The 17918-nt window shown below is 41.3% G+C and overlaps 1 protein-coding gene across 5 annotated transcripts in view; it reads left to right on the top strand.

The window, feature by feature from the left end:
• Positions 1–17918, top strand: part of PCGF5 (polycomb group ring finger 5) — a 100006-nt gene that overhangs the window by 50850 nt on the left and 31238 nt on the right. For 4 of the 5 annotated variants that reach the window (XM_064716116.1, XM_064716117.1, XM_064716115.1 and 1 more), the window contains exon 3: positions 15538–15847. In XM_064716116.1, the coding sequence (XP_064572186.1) occupies positions 15736–15847 (112 nt within the window). In that variant the 5' untranslated portion in view covers positions 15538–15735. Of the gene's footprint in view, positions 1–14943; positions 15088–15537; positions 15848–17918 lie in introns of those variants that run through there. The other variant, XM_064716118.1, reaches the window with a different exon arrangement.

Here is a 17918-nt window from a genome sequence, read left to right as displayed (position 1 = left end):
ACAGCAATATTCATGTTCATGAGCTGTTTCTTAATATGAAAAAGATGAGTTGATGGGTCTGAATCTTAACCATCTTAAGTGATCATTTGCTCTTGCTTAAAACCAAATTCAAAAATGCAATTAAAACAAAAAGTTCTGTTTCAGTCGCAACCGTTTAAAATTTTGTATCTATAAATACACAGACACACACTATATAAAGGCATGAAGTTCTGAAGAATCCAGCTTTTTATCTTCAAATATTGCATCTTGCAAAATGTTTTACTTGCCTCCATATGCTGAGAATTTGAGACTTAACTTAGTTTTAGAACAGGATTGGTAAAAAATTATCTGCCAATATCTTGACTATTTTCAGGAGCTGGTATCAAGAGCAGTATGAGCCAAAATGTAGGCTAAATGTTCAGTATGGCTATTTTTTTAAAATAAAATATCTCACCTCAGAGATTAGCTGTCTGGTTTAAATGCATGTCAAATTAACATTCAGATGAAGACTAATGTTGTGATTAACACATTGTATTGGAATTTGAGAGTTGGAGGTTTAATTCCTAGGCAGTCATGTCTTCTTGTGTTGCTGACATCAAAAATTATTAGGAAACAGCTAGAAATATTTTAGTCTTTATGTAAAACAGGCTCAGTAATGCATCCTTTTCTTAACACAGTTTATATTGTAGACTTTTTAGAGCAGATGGACTCTCTAAAGGGTATATTTCCACTGCAGCTGAAGGTATTAGCTAAATGGATATATTTGGATATATTTGCCCTAAATGTAATCTAGCCAGTTTTGTTAAATACCAATAAAATACTGTCAGGTGTTTCAGTAAATGGGACCCAGCTTGCCCTGGAGCTTGTGTGACTAGATTATGCTGATATATCTGCTCACTTCTGTTATTAATGGGGTTAGCTAGTTCAAAGAGTGGATCTGCTTTTCCCTTTCAAAAAACAAATTGTTTTCTTTTTAACAGCTTTTGTTTTACTCCTTTACTAAATACTGCAGTCAACCTTTAGATTTTCTTCTGATTTATTTTCTCGTAGAGGCAGCAATTTTCCATCCTCTGTCTTCCCTTGGCCCTCTCTGCCCCAAAATACACAGGCTGTTCCTTTGTGCACAGAAGACCCAAAGGCACACACCTCTGTGGCTGTTTTGCTCAACAGAGCTCTTTTACTGGGCAGTGCTAGTTGCCCCAGAATTCCCAAGGTGTATGATTTCCTTGGTGCTTTCAGAAAAGCAGAAAACAGACCTAATTAAAGCTTGAGTCCATGGAGTTGTGCCCAGATCTCCCTAGAGCTGGATTGTGATAATACATAGCCTGGACCCTAAATTTGGCTACCCTCATTCTCATCCTGAACCATGCCCAACAGAGAGCCCATTTCCAGCCTGAATTATCCACTTCTGGAATGGCAGTCTCCTCTAGGACAGTTGGGTTGTAGGTGTTCTAAAGTCAGGTAGTGACCTGAATATAAAACTTAGTTGATTGAGTAGAATTCTGTACTGTGAAAGGACATCTTCTGGAATTTGAGATTATTGAGTTTTCCTCTTTGAGAAGAATTCAGACTCCTCTTACATAAATAATATGGAATAACATCTCTACCCCAAAGCTATACTATTTTGAAAACACAATTATTTCTCAGGAAGCTACATTTGTTCATCAGATTTTGAGTTAAAATTTAGTGCCTCTAAGAAATGGAGCAACCCACAGAAGCAGGGGGATGCAGAAGGGACATGAGAAATGGAAAAACTTGAATGAAGGGAAAAAAGGGGGAAATTGGGCCATGCAGAGCAGCCATTAACCCAGTTTAACAGGACTGTGTATTTTGCTGTTATGCCCTATTCCAGGAAGCTTACTATAATGGTAGTTTTGTCCTTAAATTAGTAGCTTTTCCATAATTGAATTTTTTAGACATGTCATGGAGCAAATGGGAATGGACACAAAGCTGCTGTGCGATCTGATACCAGTCTGTGCTGATCTTTAGGAGAAGCCAGTGGGTTTGTTTAGCTGACATTATGGTGCCCAGCACAGTGGATCCCAATGGGTAATGCAGACAAGGAGGTGACAGAGGCAGTGCAGGCTTGGGTGTGTCCCAGGTAACCACTGGTCTCGGGAGAGACCAAAGTCGTGGTGTGAGAGCAGAGCCCAGCACTCACCATGGCATTCTCCTCTGATACAGCTCAGACCCAGCTGGGGTGACCAACTCCTTATACACTTCCTGTTTGCAGGTAGCCTAAAACTGCATGAAATGAACATATTCCTGACCTTTTGAGTAATTCTGGTTGGTATTTCACAGCATCCCTGAATCACTGAGGTTGGAAAGGATCTCTGCAGCTCATCTATTCCATGTCCCCTACTGAAAGTGGGATCAACAGATGAGATTGCTCATGACCTTATCCAGTTTGGTTTTGAAAGCTTCCAGTGATGGAGGCTCCACTTACCTTTACTGTTTCCCACAGTTACGAGTTCATTGTTCTTTGGCCACTAAGTGCCATTTAAATTGGCTCCTGTGTACATCAGTGACAGTGATTTGGAAAATAACACCATTGAGAGGTCATGTTCATAGCAAGGATGTTTGCTCTAACAAACATAGTAAAATTGTCTTTTTTACTGAGTAAAAATTGTATGTAAAGATTTGGCCAGGTGTTCCTAAAATCCAGGCAAACTATGGAGTTACTTTTTCCATCTTTATAAAAGTGACTGGATGCAATCTATCTTCAACAAACCAGTACACTTTCCGTTTCTCTTTGTTATGGCTATCTTTGTTAGGTGGTTTTGTTAACACCACATTAATTGCACCAAAAGCATTACTTTTCAGGAGTATTTTTGAGTCTCTACTGAAATTCATTTGCATTTCCTTATTGACTGAGGGACATTAACATAAAATAGGATTATAAGAAACCAGTTTCAGTACCTCATCTTAAGTTTTCAACGGTTGTTAAGTGTTTTATACTATTAACTGACATATAAAGAAAAAGGCGGGGTAAAGGTATTGCTTCACTGGTACAAATGTTAAGAAAAACAGATGCAATGAAGAAAATTGTACAATAGATTTTAAATATATCAGGTAAAACTGTGAATTACTATTTTATTATTGGAATTATCTGTTTTAGACATATTTTGTAACAATGGTTTCTGCCAGGAATTGGGTAAGTTGATGCATAATGGAAGACACAGCCCCCAAATACATATTTTAGTTCCTGACTGATAGAGGGTTATGTTGGCACCAGTGTTTCTGACAAGTTTAAAAGACACAGGATAAAACATTAGACAGAATTCCATATTTCTCAGCAGGAAAAATGTAAATCTCCTTAATTTTATTCCTACTGAGCTGAGGCAACTGAGGTCTTGTATTTAACTGTGAATTATTAAATAGACAGCATGATGATGATAGGAGCAGACTGTGTGTTACATGTATCAACAAGTTCTCATAAGCCAAATTCCTTGTCAAAATTTCATATTCCCATCTATGCATTTGCGATAAAGGGAAATAATTTTAAGAGTATTATGCCTTTTACTCTTAAAAGCTTCCCAAGGATATTAGATTATGGAATGGAGTGAGATTTGCCATATAAATTGATAGGTAAAACCTTCTAGCTTCATGCCTCTAGAACCTAAAGTTATTACAGCACTGAAGAAAATAGTCACATCTAAAAAAACTCAGTAAAATGCACACAGATTGTAGTAATGTAGAAAGGTCAGAAATTGGATATCTTTAGCATAGTTTGTCATTTGCTTTGGAAAACCATTCTTGAAATATATTTAACATTTATGGGAGCTCAGTTCATTACAAAATGTGAAAAATTTTGCAAGTAAAAATGTTTGGGGTATGTGTGTGCTTTTTCAAGTGTGTTGATACAGTGAAAAGTCAGCTGGAAATCTGAAGATGAGCTGTTATATTTGTGATAAATCTCATCTCATAGAATCTCTTAGTGTTTGACAGTCACTATAGAATATGGAACTCTTGCAGCACAGCTTAGAAATAGCAGTGAGGTATGAAACAAAAGTAAAGAATGATGCATTCTCTCTACTGACTTACACACCTTTTTACTGTGTAAGGAGGTGACTGTTACATATATCTGTACATTCCTGCATGAATTTCCAGATTAAACCTTGATGAAAACTGATAGTCACAATTTTAATAAGCACTGTAGGCTTGCATGGACTCTGGGCATGCGTAGTGAAGCAAGATAGTAATGTTTATACAATCCAGGCCCAAAGATGTAACATAAATATTGTTAACCTGCCATGTAAGTATAGATATCCCTGCAGGGCAATTTAGTGATTTTAGTAAGATTGTGATTCTTTGTGAGGAGGAAATTAAGATCTGTTTCTCTGTATACAGAACAGGATTCTTAATACAATGATCCAATTTGTACATTTGTTAGATGTTTTCATTAAGTGCTATTATATATTTAAGGACCAAAACAGGTATTATTTCGTTGTATTCAAGCATCTTGATTTCTAGAAGGGCTTTGCCTGTACTGGTATGCATTTTAGACTCAAAAGCATGTAATTTCCTGAAGTATTAGCTACATTTCTCACCAACGTTTTTTTCCTTCAGAATTTTGTAGCCAAGTAGTCCACAATCATGTCTAGTTGATGAGACTGGACAAGTTCAAAAAGTGAGAATGAGCTTCAGCGGGCAGTACAATTTTGTAAAAGTAGGATCATGTATATTCTTTGTATTCTGAGAAAGACTCAGCCCTGCTCTGTCAAGAACCCTAAAAACAGGGAGTCCAAACTGCCACAGCCTAGTCAGCTAAAAGCCACATGATCTCATTAGCACTGCACTAAATCCAGACTTCCAAGTACTACAAGAGGAAGTTCAAGATGCAGGGATGGTAAACGTGGTCTCTCAGTTTCTCGTTGATTTTTTTTTTCATTCAGTTAAATGCACATAAACCAAGAATATGCTGCTTACATGCAGGCAGAGTCTGAAGGCCAGGATTCTATAATTACAAAAACAATATCAAGCTTATTTTGCATACTCGAGAATTGTTTTATACATCTTTTCTTCAGAAAACTCCCTTATGATATTGTTACCATTTATACAAACTTCTTTGGTTGCACACAGTCATGGAACTAAGGCTGGGCAAACCAGCAGTCAACTTCCTAAGCTAATGTCACTGCAGAACTGGCAGATGATGCCAAGTTATGGGCTGATTGCTCACTTGAGAATAGGTTCTGGCTAGAATCCTGAGTTTGTCTCTCCTCAAAACTAGCACATTATTCACATGAAGAATCAACTAAATGTATCAGTTTTGCTTAATTGTTACCTTTAGTATAGTGGATAAAAATCATTAGAATTTCAAGATGATGCTTTCTGTGAAATATTACATGCAGTGACTTTCATTTGTTAATGTGAACTGTTAAAAACATCTAAAATACTTAAAGAGCTTTTATTTTTGCTTTTACTTATGGAAGGTTTTTATCTAACTTAGTAGGCCAAATTCCACAGTGACTTTAGTCATATGATTAGATGGACAGGATCACATGGAACATGTTGCTGCACAGACCTTGACTCTCTATATACATATATATGTTAAATTGATGTCAAAAAAGATCATAGGAGATGTGAAGCTTGGTATCTTGGTCTGCTCCCTATTTTCTCTTAGTTTATCCAGAAGAAGCATTCTCTGTTTTACAATTTGAATGCACAGGTGTCTGTGTTAGGTTTTCTCAGGCAAAGCTGACTGTTTCAATGGGCTGACAAAGTGGCAGTTCCCATGAATGAGTCCCATGCAGTTCAAATGAAATGGAGTCCACCAAACATTGTGTTACTAATTTAAAGGTTTTATTCTTGAGAGAGCTGCAAAGAGAACTCCTGTTGAAAATCGATTGAAATAGAGTAGTTAGCTCCCTAAGACATTGTGAATATCCTTAATTTGTCTTGTAAAAGATAAGGCAATTTGGTTGCTACTTTTCTATCTCCCTTCAAGCCTGTTTGTTTTCTGGTTCTGCCATCATAACAGTCATGAGTAGATTTTGTTGAGGATTGCTTTTGCTGAGCTTATTGACGTTTTAAATTTGTTTTGACTTAAGAGCTAGTAGCAAGTCTTGTTTTTAATTTGCAGTGCAAGTTGATTGCATAATTGTGAAGCTGTTTGACATGTGTGATACAATTTGATTTGCATTCCTGCCAGTTTTCAACTGTAAGAAACAAAATCTGTTGGTAACAGTTTTAGTAGGAGTCACTGGAGGCTTCTTACAGTTTGTTTTCATTGTTTTCATTTGTCTTTTAATTTCATGGAAATTGAGAGATGAAACTCTATAAACTATTTGAAGACTTGAGGTTATTGTTTAGCTGAGCTGTATATGTTGATGTAAGTGGCTTTGATAATTTGAGGGGAAAAATATTGTCTGTAATTGGTATTTTTATATAATATATGTGTACAATGCAGTATAGAATGGAAGAAAATATATATTATTTACAGAAACAAGGTTTTTTTAAAAAGTAATAGAATTACAGCAAGTATCCATTAGGATGTCTTGTGAAAAAGCATAGACTAGGTTGTGACTTCATTAGCAAACTTGAAACCTATGTGTTCATACTGTTATAGAAATACATTTCCCCTGGAAGGAGGCATACATCAAATTGGCAAAGTGTTTGCTCTGTGACCTACAGATCCTGGAAGTCTGTGGAGCAGACATATTCTTGCCCATGCAGACAACAGCTGTATCAGGCTGCTCTGTGCATGAGTACACCACTGGAATTTTTCTGATAATGTAGCTCTGAGTATCACTGATTGGTTTATTTTTTTCCATTGTGGAGTAGCAGGGAGACTTGAAGTAGCATTAATTGCAGAGCAGATTTTCTCTGGAGAAGCCTCAGAATAAGCAGGTGATACTATTGTAGAGAGCAGTGTAAAAGGAAACTGAACTGGCAGAAGCATATAATCAGATAGCAACAGGTAAAGTAGTTAAGAAGTATTGGAGATTATATAATAGCAGAAATGGCAACACAAGTGGGATTTCCATTAATTCAGAGACAGTCTAATAAACTCTTCAGTAGAAGTGAAGTAAATGACTGGAGACCAAAAATGTAATTCTGATGATACAAGGTGTTCGTGGTGCAAGGAGAGCACCTGATTGAGAACCAAGGTAATTGTTTCAAATTATGTATCTTCTTTAAGATGTTACCAAAGCACACCACCGTTACTTACTCCAATTAGACAGACTTGCTAGATTCTGTGCTTATACAGAACTGCTAGAAGTTTATATAAAGCACAGGACTGTAAAAGACTACTTTGGTCTTGCCCTGTGGGTCTCCACAATCAGGCAACTCTGAAATGATGCCTGCTCCCTTGCAGCCTACAGACCATGCTAAGAACCACAAAATATTTGTTTCCAATACCCTATAAAAAGGTGAAGGAGATGTAGCACAGCAGAGTGAAGTGCATGGAAGTCAGCATGCCATGAGATAAATCCAGGAGAGGTTGAGAATACCACCAGTATTTTAGTTGCTCAGAGATCCTAACTCCACCACAGATCACTGGTTTTTAACCAAGCACACTGGCAAATGGAGGTACAGAAGCATCTTGGTTTTTTATCTTGTAAACCACCTGAAACTGTATCACCCCCTGTGAGCAGTTTCTGATGCTTCAAAGGCTAACCCCACTTCACCAAAAATCAATTACCTGTGGGGAAAAAAACCAAACCAACGTACCACTTGTCTTGTGGCACAATACATAGTTTATACTATAACAAAGAGTTTTTGCCTTTAAAGCCAAAATAATGTGAATTAGGTTATTTGCACATGAAGAATCAGCTTGGCTGCAGGGCTGTTTATATCTGCTATGTGCTTTAAAAAACCCGAACAAACCAGAAACCAACAGCTGATCACAGTTCACACATTGGGCACTGGGGTAACTGAATGACCGTTTGGTCTGTAAAATTTTCTAAGTTTGTCTCACTTCCTCTGGGAAGTTTCTGAATATGTTTGTGTCTGAGATATGTAATCATGTCTATTCAAAATATTCTTCAAAATAAAAATCCAGAATAGTGACAAAATAATCAAGGAAACAGAGGGAAAATAAATACCTTTTTGAAATAAATATGCCCATCACACTTAAATCTACAGCTGCTTTTAGCTGAAAAGTTTGGATTCTGCTGAGATAGATTGTTGTTTTTATACTTGCAATACCTTTGAAGCCTATAATCACAGTTCTTGAATTTGCTGTTTCCAGGGAGGTATGTCAAACTGGTCACAAGATCTTCCCTCAATGTGTTTAATGGTCAGCTAATAATATGTTCTAAACCAGATATTTTTTCCCTTCAACCTCTGCATATAAGTGACTGAAGTTAAATTGTCTCCTTCATGCTTTTGACAATTTCTAGTCAATTTTTGTTCCAGAGGGTTTTTTCCTTGCACTGACAATCTCCCTCTCCCACTGCTATGACCTTGTTTCTTGTTTTCTGGTTCCCTAGCTGGGAAGAGACAGTGTGTGCTGTGGCTGACCAGTGTTTCAGCGTGCTAAGGAAATGTTTAACAATACAGATCTGCTCATCTTTCCCTTGCTGGAGTCACTTGTTTGAGTCTCTCTTCTTTACTAGCAGCCAATTATTATAAAGTCTGTAGGAACTTACTTTATGATTTCTCTTACTTGTAAAAAGTTCCTGGAATTTAGTTCAACACAGTTGGAACACTGTGTGGCACAATTTTACCTTTCACTTGAAGTACTTCTTGAATGCATTTTTCTTGTTTATGTATTTGTCAATGGCCTAATAATACAGATGTTGGCATTTTGCAACCTGCTTTGCTACTTTACTTTAGGCTATAAAAGAAGAGTCAGCATTAAGAAATGCTATATATGTCCCAGAAGTGCTATTATGTGCTAATATATGGCTTCTTATAGAGAGCTTAGTGAGGAGGAAGAAAAACCCTATTGGTAGAAATGCAAAACCTCATTGCTGATCATTTTCATGAGTAACTGATGGGGATGAGAGTAGCCTGATTCCTATTGTTTCCTATCAAATCAAAGGCCGTTTTCACTCTGAGCATACTACTATTTTTATATGATAAACAATGTTAGTACTCTTTGCCTAAAAAGCAAAGAAATTTGTCACATCATCCCAAGATTATGGCAAAGACTTGGATAATGGCAGTAAGAGTTAAGTTTATTTGCTGCTAGTAAACTACTCATATATATGAGAAAGTATACAAGGTGGAGCAAGGAAAATTCCAACTGGACCCAAATAAATTAATTCACAATGAGGATAGTCAGGGGTTGAGACAAATTGCCTAGAGTTTGTATAATTGCCATCCTTACATATACTCAGACTTTCTTTGGATGAAGCTGTGAGCAGTCTGAATTAACTTTAACATTAGACCTGCTTTGAGCAAAGGCATTAGGCCAGGTGATGTCCAAAGGTCCTGCCAACCCAGTTAGTGTTCTATTCTAGATAATGTTGTGGTTGATTGGGAATTTAACACTGGAAATGAGAGATCCCAGGTGGTTATATGTGAACTCTTCTTCCTAGCTGAGTAAGTATGCAGTAATTTTAACTAGGTTGCCTGGAGTTTGAGGGAGGTTGATTTTCCTCTCTGTGGTGTGGCACTGATGAAGTGACATTTGGAGTGCTGTGTCCAGTTCTTAGAACAAGAAGGACATGAAGCAAGTCTCAGAGCCCCAAAGGGCCCACAGGGCCCCAAATGTCTTTAAGGTATTGGAGCACTGTTCATATAAGGAGAGGTGGAGACTTTGGGGACTGCTCAGCTGTGGAAAAAAAGTCTCAGTGGATCTTTTCAGCATATATAATTCCCTGATGGGAGGGAATAAAGATAAAGAAATCAAACTGTTCTCAGTAGTGGCCACTGACAGGAAAAGAGGTAACAGGTACAAATTGAAACTCATGAAACTCTATCTGATAACAAGAAAACATTTTTTTTTCCACTATGAAGTTGATCAAAACTGGGACAGATTGCCCAGAGAGTATGTACAGCCACATCTATGGACACAGTCAAAACCCAGCTGGATACAGTCCTGGACAACCTGCTTTAGCTGGCCCTGCTTGAGCAGACAGGTTGGATTAGATGATCTCAAGAGATGTCTTCCAACCTAAGGAATTCTGTGAACATTTCAAGTTTTTTAAAGCTGTAGAATGTCATTTCCATCAGATGTCTAGAGAGTCAGTATCCAATGAAGGTGAATGCTGTGGTTCTCTCTAAATGCCATTCAGATTGCTTCACAATTTCTATCAAGAAAACTAAGGATTTTTTGTTTTGTTAGTTTCCTAGTTCAGATGTATTCCAGTAATTCTTTCATCTACAAAATACAAGTAACTCTTAGGATAACTGGAGGGTAGTTGGAAACTTGCCTAGAAACAGACTCTAGAGTAGCTTGATAAGGATGTAACATTGTACCAATGTGGATCTTCTTGCAAAGTTAGTATTATTCACTCATTTAAAATTTTGCTGAGAATTTGGCTCTATTGATCAATGTTTATTTTGTCTCTGAAATTTACTTGGGAGCTGACAAAGAGCATTGGTATATTTCAAAAAGTAATAGAACTGCTTTAATGAAATGCTTGGTGTTCACAAGTTCTTGTGTGTCCTGGCTGTTCCTTTCAAAAGATACATTTTATTGATATTAAATGTGAGTAATTACTCTGTTTCACATCAGGATGATACAGTAGTTCTTCAGGGATTTCAAGGATGGTAATGCTTAGATAGCAGCATTTCTGTGTGTTAGAAAAGTCATATATGTGAAAAAGGACTTGGCTTTTTAAAAAAAGTAAGCACTGTGTTAGAGAACACTGAGGACTTCTGAGGGAAAGTCAGTTGATGAGAGAGTCAAAAGTTGAAGAAACACAGAAAAATGAGAGCAGCTGTATTTTCATTACTTATTTGAGGGCTATAGTCACCCGCTCTGGCATACCATGTGTCCTAGGGTGACTTTATGATACTGTATTGTATCCCCCACCATCTGCTGGTGCTGGGTGTTGAGTTCTGTGCCTTAACACTAGATCCAAGAGCCAAGGGAGGGAGAAGCAGTGGTGTGCAGTTTTGTCTGCAGAAGCTTCATTTCCTCCCCAGATTCCTTTCACTTGGTGTGCTGTCTGCAGCACAGATAGAGGGAGGGAGCTTTCCTTGGCTTTTTAACCTGGTTTCTCATCTGTGACCTGAGTCAAGAAAGTTTTTCCTGGGACAGTGTCTTTTTTCTGGAACTGCTCAGCTTTTCCCTGCTCTGGAACACCAGGACAATTGCTCGGGCCTCCCCCACAAGTGGCACTGCAGCCTGGACAGGCCTGAGCCCTGGAGAGACTGAGCAAGAGCCAAGCCAAACCCACAGAGAACCCTCAGAACCACAGAAGGACACTCTGAATTTGCCATCTCTTCAGAATAGCGAGAAGTTTTATTGTTTAATATTATCCATTTTTCAGGCTTGTGAATACTTTGCTTGTTAAAGAAACAGCTTTTTTCCATTTTCTTCAAGGAGATTTTCTCCTGAAGTAGTTGGGGGAAGGGCTGCTGGAATCTGCCTTTTCAGAGGAGACACCTCTTGGGTGTTTTCTCCCAAATTTGTCTCAAACCAGAACAAAGATTTTGGCACCCAGTGTGGGGCTTGAGGAAGTAGAAAAACATCTGTTCTGATTGCTTTTTGGTTTTACTTACCCTGTATTGGGATAAAGCAGTCAGTAGCCATGCTGCCTGAATTTATAACATCTCTCTGGCTTGAGGCACTGATGTCTTTCTGGTCCCTATGCTTAGGCTTGTTTTCTCACCCACAAATAGCTCTAGCACTGTCCCTAACATGTAGCTTTTACACAAAGGCACTGATTAGGATTGCTGTTTTGCTGGGTATGATGATTATGATTTATAGAGGGTTAACAAAGGTACTGAGGTTTGTTCAAAATCTGTATGGTCTGTTGTTTATTCATCTTAGCTTCTGTAGCCTGTTTTGGGGATTTATTGGTAGCTGCACCCAGTTTGTTAGAGGAGGAGTAGGGGATGGGGTTTCCCAGCCCTTCCTCTCTTTCTTCTGCTTTAAATCTGTTATGTCACCTTTTGAGAATATTTAGTTTCCCCTGAATGTTAAAGAGACCACTTTTCTGGCATTTTATCTGGTAAGCTTCCTCTATACCGTCTGCATCTTGTCTAGAGTGAGGGCTGAGATGTCCAGCGGGGTTGAGGAGGCACCTGACCCAGGCATGGAAAATCCTGAGTGCTGTGGGAAATGGGAGAAAATGGGCCAGACCCTGAAGGAATTTTCTGACCCAGTAGCCTGGGACTTCCTCTGTGAACAAATTCAGAACCCAGATGAGCTGAGGAAATATTTGCAAGAGAACCAGGACACCATGTTTCCTGTCACTAATGGCCCTTATCTACTCTGATGGGCTCAGTTCATTTCTTTATTCTGTTTCTTTCATAATATGAAATGAATGCCTTATTTGATTCAAACACTATTCTTGTTACCTTTGAACTGCTATAAGTAGATCAAAGTGCTCACATCACGTATATGGACCTGTATGTTTAAATAAACCTGTTGCATGCAGTGCTGGGAGTTAACTATCTTTGAATTTATAATTAATTCATAGGCATTTATTAACATAATTTGCTTCCTGATCATATAAAGCATAAGTACTTAAGGATCTACTTTCCTCTGGTAATGAAATGAGAGCTTCTTCTGTGCTGCTTCTCATTTGCTCTTTATGTTGTGGTCTGGAAAGGTGCTAAAAGCCTCAGCTTTCATCACCTTCAGTCAGCATCACCTTGGTACCAGCAGGACTGAGTTCCTGCACTGTGGAGAGATGAGGCAAGAATTTGTCATGTGTGCTATCACTTGCCTGGCATGGGACTGCTTGTCCTTAAAAGAGGGACTTCAGCATGACTTATGGGGATCAATACCACTTGTGTAGTCTGCAAGTATCCCAACTGCTGTGTGAGCATCACTGCATGGCCTACACAGTATAATGAATGACATAACTGAGTTTTAAATGTGCTTGAATAGAATACTGTGCATCCATTACCATGTAAACATTAGCCCAGCTGATTAATTCATTTAGAAAATGTTGAGTTCTTTATTTTCTCAAATGGGACACTTGATAAACTATGCTATGAAATCCCACTTAGAATATAATTTAGTTTAAAAAAAAGTCTTATCAGATGCAGTGGTTTGGAAACAGCCAGGAGAGCATCAGCAGCTGCCTGTTTTAAATGTATGTATATAAGTTTAATAATGTAGTAATATCAAACTACATTTGAGCAGGGCTACTCTTATGCACATTCTGAAATACGTCAAATTCCACTAAACCAACTGAATGTGACTAATGAAAATACTCCCATGATATACATATAGTTTTTGTTGTCTCTTTCTCTATTTAGTGTTTAGCCTGTGACTTGTCAGTGTGTGTTTTGTGGTATAAAACTGCAAATAACAGGTAACAGTAGAAGGTTTAAACCATCAAAACACAACTCTGTTAAGCTGTACTGAATCCTGAGGTGCATCAGGCACAGCATCCCCTGCCAGTCTGGGCAGGGGGCTGACCCCTTCTCCTCTGCTCTGGTGCAACCTCGCCCTGAGTGCTGGGGCACTTTGGGCCCCCTCAGTGTAAGAAAGATCTAAAGCTGCTAGTGAGTGCCCAAGGTGGGCTCTGAAGATGGTGGGGGGCCTACAGGGGAAGCCTTGTGAGGAGCAGGTGGCTCAGGGGGAGACTTCATAGAGTCTGCAGCTTCCTCTTGAGGGGAGCAGGGGGGCAGACACTGATCTCTTCTCTGTGGTGGCCAGTGACAGGACCCGAGGAAATGGCCTGAAGCCGAGTCAGGGGAGGTTTAGGAAAAGGTTCTTCACCCAAGAGGGTGGTTGGGCACACAACAGAGTCCCCAGAGGAGAGGTCACAGTACCAAGCCTGACGGAGCTGAAGAACTGAAGAAGCAGTTAGACAATGCTTCCTGGCACATGGTGTGACTCAGGGATGTTCCTGTGCAGGAAGGGAGCTGGACTTCAATGATCCTTGTGGGTTCCTTCCAGCTCAGGATACTCTATGATTCTGTGCTGCTTCAAAAGATTTTTAGCTATATAAACTTTTGTTCATGTTGTAGAGAAATAACCTCATACAAGATGAACATTTTATTGGGAAAAATCATCCAGATTCTGTTGAATTGCTCTGTCTGAGTTATCATGCATTCATCATTGCACTGTAACTTCAATTGTAACAGGTTTTGATGCACCTGATTCAGACTAGCCATTGAAATGATGTTAATGGAGATCTGTTGCCTGGTAAATATTACAGCAGTAGGACTGGATGGCAGAAACAGGCCAAAGTTATTAAAGCCTTCAGCTGTTGCAGCACTTACACAAGGATGAAAGGGAAGAGTGCACTGGAGGGCCACTGCAAAATGAGCATTTATCTCAAAATGCAGAACAGAAGAGCAAAGATCTAAAACATTTGCAGGTAATGTGGTGGCATTGCAGCTGATATAGGAAATGTCTCCTTATGTTTATCTCATTACTATTAAATGTAGTATTAAAGAAATTTTCTAGAAACAGCACAATTGGAAAATTAAGGCAGCATTAGTTTTATGGGTAATTACCTGGAAATATGATGGATTTCTGTGACTAGGAAGGGCAAAAGCAGGTGCACTGAACCACGGGGACAGCTTTTACTCGTGCTAAGCCGTTGGCTAGTTGGTCCCGGTTCGAGGAAAGCACACGTATTTTCACGGGATTCGGGCTAACTTAGTGCAGTGTTCAGTGTTTGCGTTTGCGGGCTGGAGAAATGGGTTTAACTTCCACCCTTCCACGGGCAGAAGCTGAAGTTATTTTCAAGAAACGGCGCCGGTGCCCCGGCGGGTGTGCCGAGCGGAGGGCGCCGCCGCCGCGCTCACCTGGGGCGGGCAGCGCCGCCCGGAGCCCCACTGCCGTCCGGCCGCCGTGCGCGGGCAGCCCGCGCTGCTCCGGCCGCCGCCGCCCCGAGCGGCGCTGCGGGCTGTGGCGCAGCGGGCTCGGCCGGGAGCAGCGCCTGCGCGCCCGTCCCGCCCGCCCCGGGACCGGCCGCGGCAGCCCGGCGGGGAGGAGGGAGCGCTCCGAGCGGGGGAGGCGCGCGGCGCTTCCCTTTCTCTTTCGCCGGGCGCCCGCCCGAGGCCGCGGGGCTGCGCCAGGTACGGCCGGGGCCGCGGCGGGGGCGGGAGGCGCCGCAGGTGCGGGAGGGGAGGGACGGGAGTCAGGCGAGCGGGGCAGAGCCGGGCGGCCGCCGCCCTCTCCGGCCGCGGTCCCGCGGGGCCGGGGCGGCGGGGGGGCTGCTCCCCGCGGGCCCGGCGCGGCCTGCGGGCCCGGCCCGGCGTGGCGGAGCGGGGCGGGCTGTGCCGTGCCTGGCGGGCTGTGCCCGCGGCCCCTGCACCTGTCACCGCGGGCCCCGGCCCGTCCCGGCGGCAGCCGGAGCCCGACTGGGCGGGGGCACGGCCTCGGAGCGCGGCTGCCGGCGCACGGCGGCTGCTGTTATGTAAATTACAGCCCCGAACGCTGCCAAGTTCATGGCGACGTTGGCCCTCCGGGGCATCGCAGCTGGCCGGCCAGGTTCACAGAGCTCTCGTTTTCCACGTGTGTTACAGGTAGGAAAATGACTCGCCCGGCACAGGAGCAGGAGTTGCAAGCCGTGTCTCAGTGAGACCTGCGGAATTAGGATCAAATGCCTGGAGAAGTCCAGCTGCACAGAGCAGCGCCGCAGCTCTCGTGAACTGTGGACATCGGCGCCTCTCAGACTTGCTTCTCTGGCCCCAAGCATTCTGCCAGCGTTTCCTGCTCCACGAATGGCTACTCAGAGGAAGCACTTGGTGAAAGATTTCAATCCTCATATCACCTGCTATATCTGTAAAGGCTATCTCATCAAGCCAACTACAGTAACGGAGTGCCTCCATACCTGTAAGTAATACTTTGCAAAATAGTCCCTCCTTCATAAGTTTTTTTGTTTATTTCTTTTTTAAATGTTAATGTGTTTAATATGGCCACTGTGCTTGTTTTTGTTTACTGAATTTTTATATTAAATATTTTGAATTAATCCAGTCTCTTCTGAAGTTTCCTAAACACTGGTTTGCAGTCTGGGTTATCTTGAACTGTGTGCAGTTCTATGCTCCACAGTACAAGAGAGATATGGAGCTCCTGCAGCAGGTCCAGCAGAGTAGTAAGTTGACTTGATCAAGGATCTGGAGTACCTCTCTTCCAAGGAAAGGCTGAGGGAGCTGGGCCTGTTCAGGCTCAGGAAGAGGTGGCTGAGAAGGGACCTTGTTAAGGTGTGTAAATATCTAGGATGGATGTCAAGAGGATGGAGCCAGGCTCTGCTTATTGGTGCCAACAGTAGAACAAGAGGCAATGGGCAGAAAGTGATGCACAGGAAGTTCCACCTGAACATGAGGAAGAACTTTACTATACTGTGGCCAAGCACTGGAACAGATTGCCCAGAGAGGATGTGGAGGCTCCCTCATTGGAGATATTCAAGAGCGGTGTGGATGCAATTCCATGCCATGTGCTCTGGGATGACTCTGATTGAGCAGAGAGGTTGGACCAGATGACCCAGTAGGCTCCCTTTCAACCTGACCCATTCTGTGAGGGTATGTCAGCTGTGCTGGACTTGACAGAGTACAGAGACCCTTTTGTTTGCCCTAGGCTAGTGGTGATAGTGCTGGCTCTAACATCTAACATATCACTGTGGCCTGTCTGTCTCAGGTGAGATCATTAGGTCAGGTGTGCTCTTTTGATGATATAACCATGCTTGAAGCTTAAACTGATGTATCTGTTGGCAGTAGGTGTGATGGATACACTAGTCGGGTCAGTAGTGGCCCACATCTCTCTAATGTGTTCCATAGCACAATGCAGAGAAGTACTTGAAAGTGGCAAAATATTTAATTAGGAAATAGATCTCTTTCAATGAAACTGTCTCAGGAAAAGTTGTTTAGGTTGTCTTCTGCTCCTATTACATCATCATACATTGTCATGTATGAATTATATTGAACATATGAAGGGTCCTGTCAAACTCTCTCATCTTACTTTCACAAGCTTATTTACATGCTTGGTTTTTTTACATTTTTTTCTGAATAGCCAGTAGTTTCACTGGACCTCCTTTAGAATTTGACATCTTTCCAAATAACATTTGAAGTCTTCTAAAAGAAGAGTAAGAGGAAGCGTATGTCTTTTGGTAGATTTCCCATTTTTAAACCTTTAATAAATATCAGTTAAAAGCCTTGTCTTGGCATTTCCTGTAGTTGCTATGCAGTGTTGTTCTTGCAGTTGTTAATGTCTTCACTGTTAATTTTTACAATTTGGTGTTGCATCCCTACTACATGAAACACACAGAGAATTAAAACAATGGAAGCCACTGTGCAGCAGGAAAATTACAGCACAGTGGCCATCACAGAAACATGGCAGGAAAACTCACACAATTGGAAGGATGCAGTGGATGGCTATAAAACTCTCCAAAAGGGATAGGCAAGGAAGGAGAGCTGGTAGGGTAGCACCAGGGAGTGTGTTAGGGAGTGTTTTGAGTGTCTAGAATTCAGTGATGGTGATGATGGAATTGAATGGTCATGGGTAAGAACTGGGGGAATGGCCAACAAGGCAGGTACCACGGTGGAGTCAATGTTAGGAATCACCTAACCAGAATGAAGAGGTAGATGAAACATTTGAGAAGCAGCTGAGGGAAGTCTCACAGTCACTAGCACTTGTTCAGTTTAACAGATGCCTACTGGAAATAGCAGAGAGAAGACAGTCTAGGAGGTTCCTGGAGTGGGTGGAGTATAACTTCTTGACATAGTTGGTGAGGGAGGCCCTGCTGGACCTGCTGTTTGTGAACAGAGAGGGACTGGTGAGTGCTGTGAAAGTTGGAGGATGTCTTTGGGCACAGCAATCACAAAAAGATAGTTTTCAGTTCTTGGAAAAGTAGAGAGGGCATTTAGCAGAACCACTTCCCTGAACTTCTAGAGGGCAGATTTTGTAGCAT

This window comes from Zonotrichia leucophrys, chromosome 6 (assembly GCF_028769735.1).
Source record: "Zonotrichia leucophrys gambelii isolate GWCS_2022_RI chromosome 6, RI_Zleu_2.0, whole genome shotgun sequence".
Taxonomy (NCBI): Eukaryota; Metazoa; Chordata; class Aves; order Passeriformes; family Passerellidae; genus Zonotrichia; species Zonotrichia leucophrys.
This window is presented reverse-complemented; position numbering and strand designations above follow the sequence as displayed.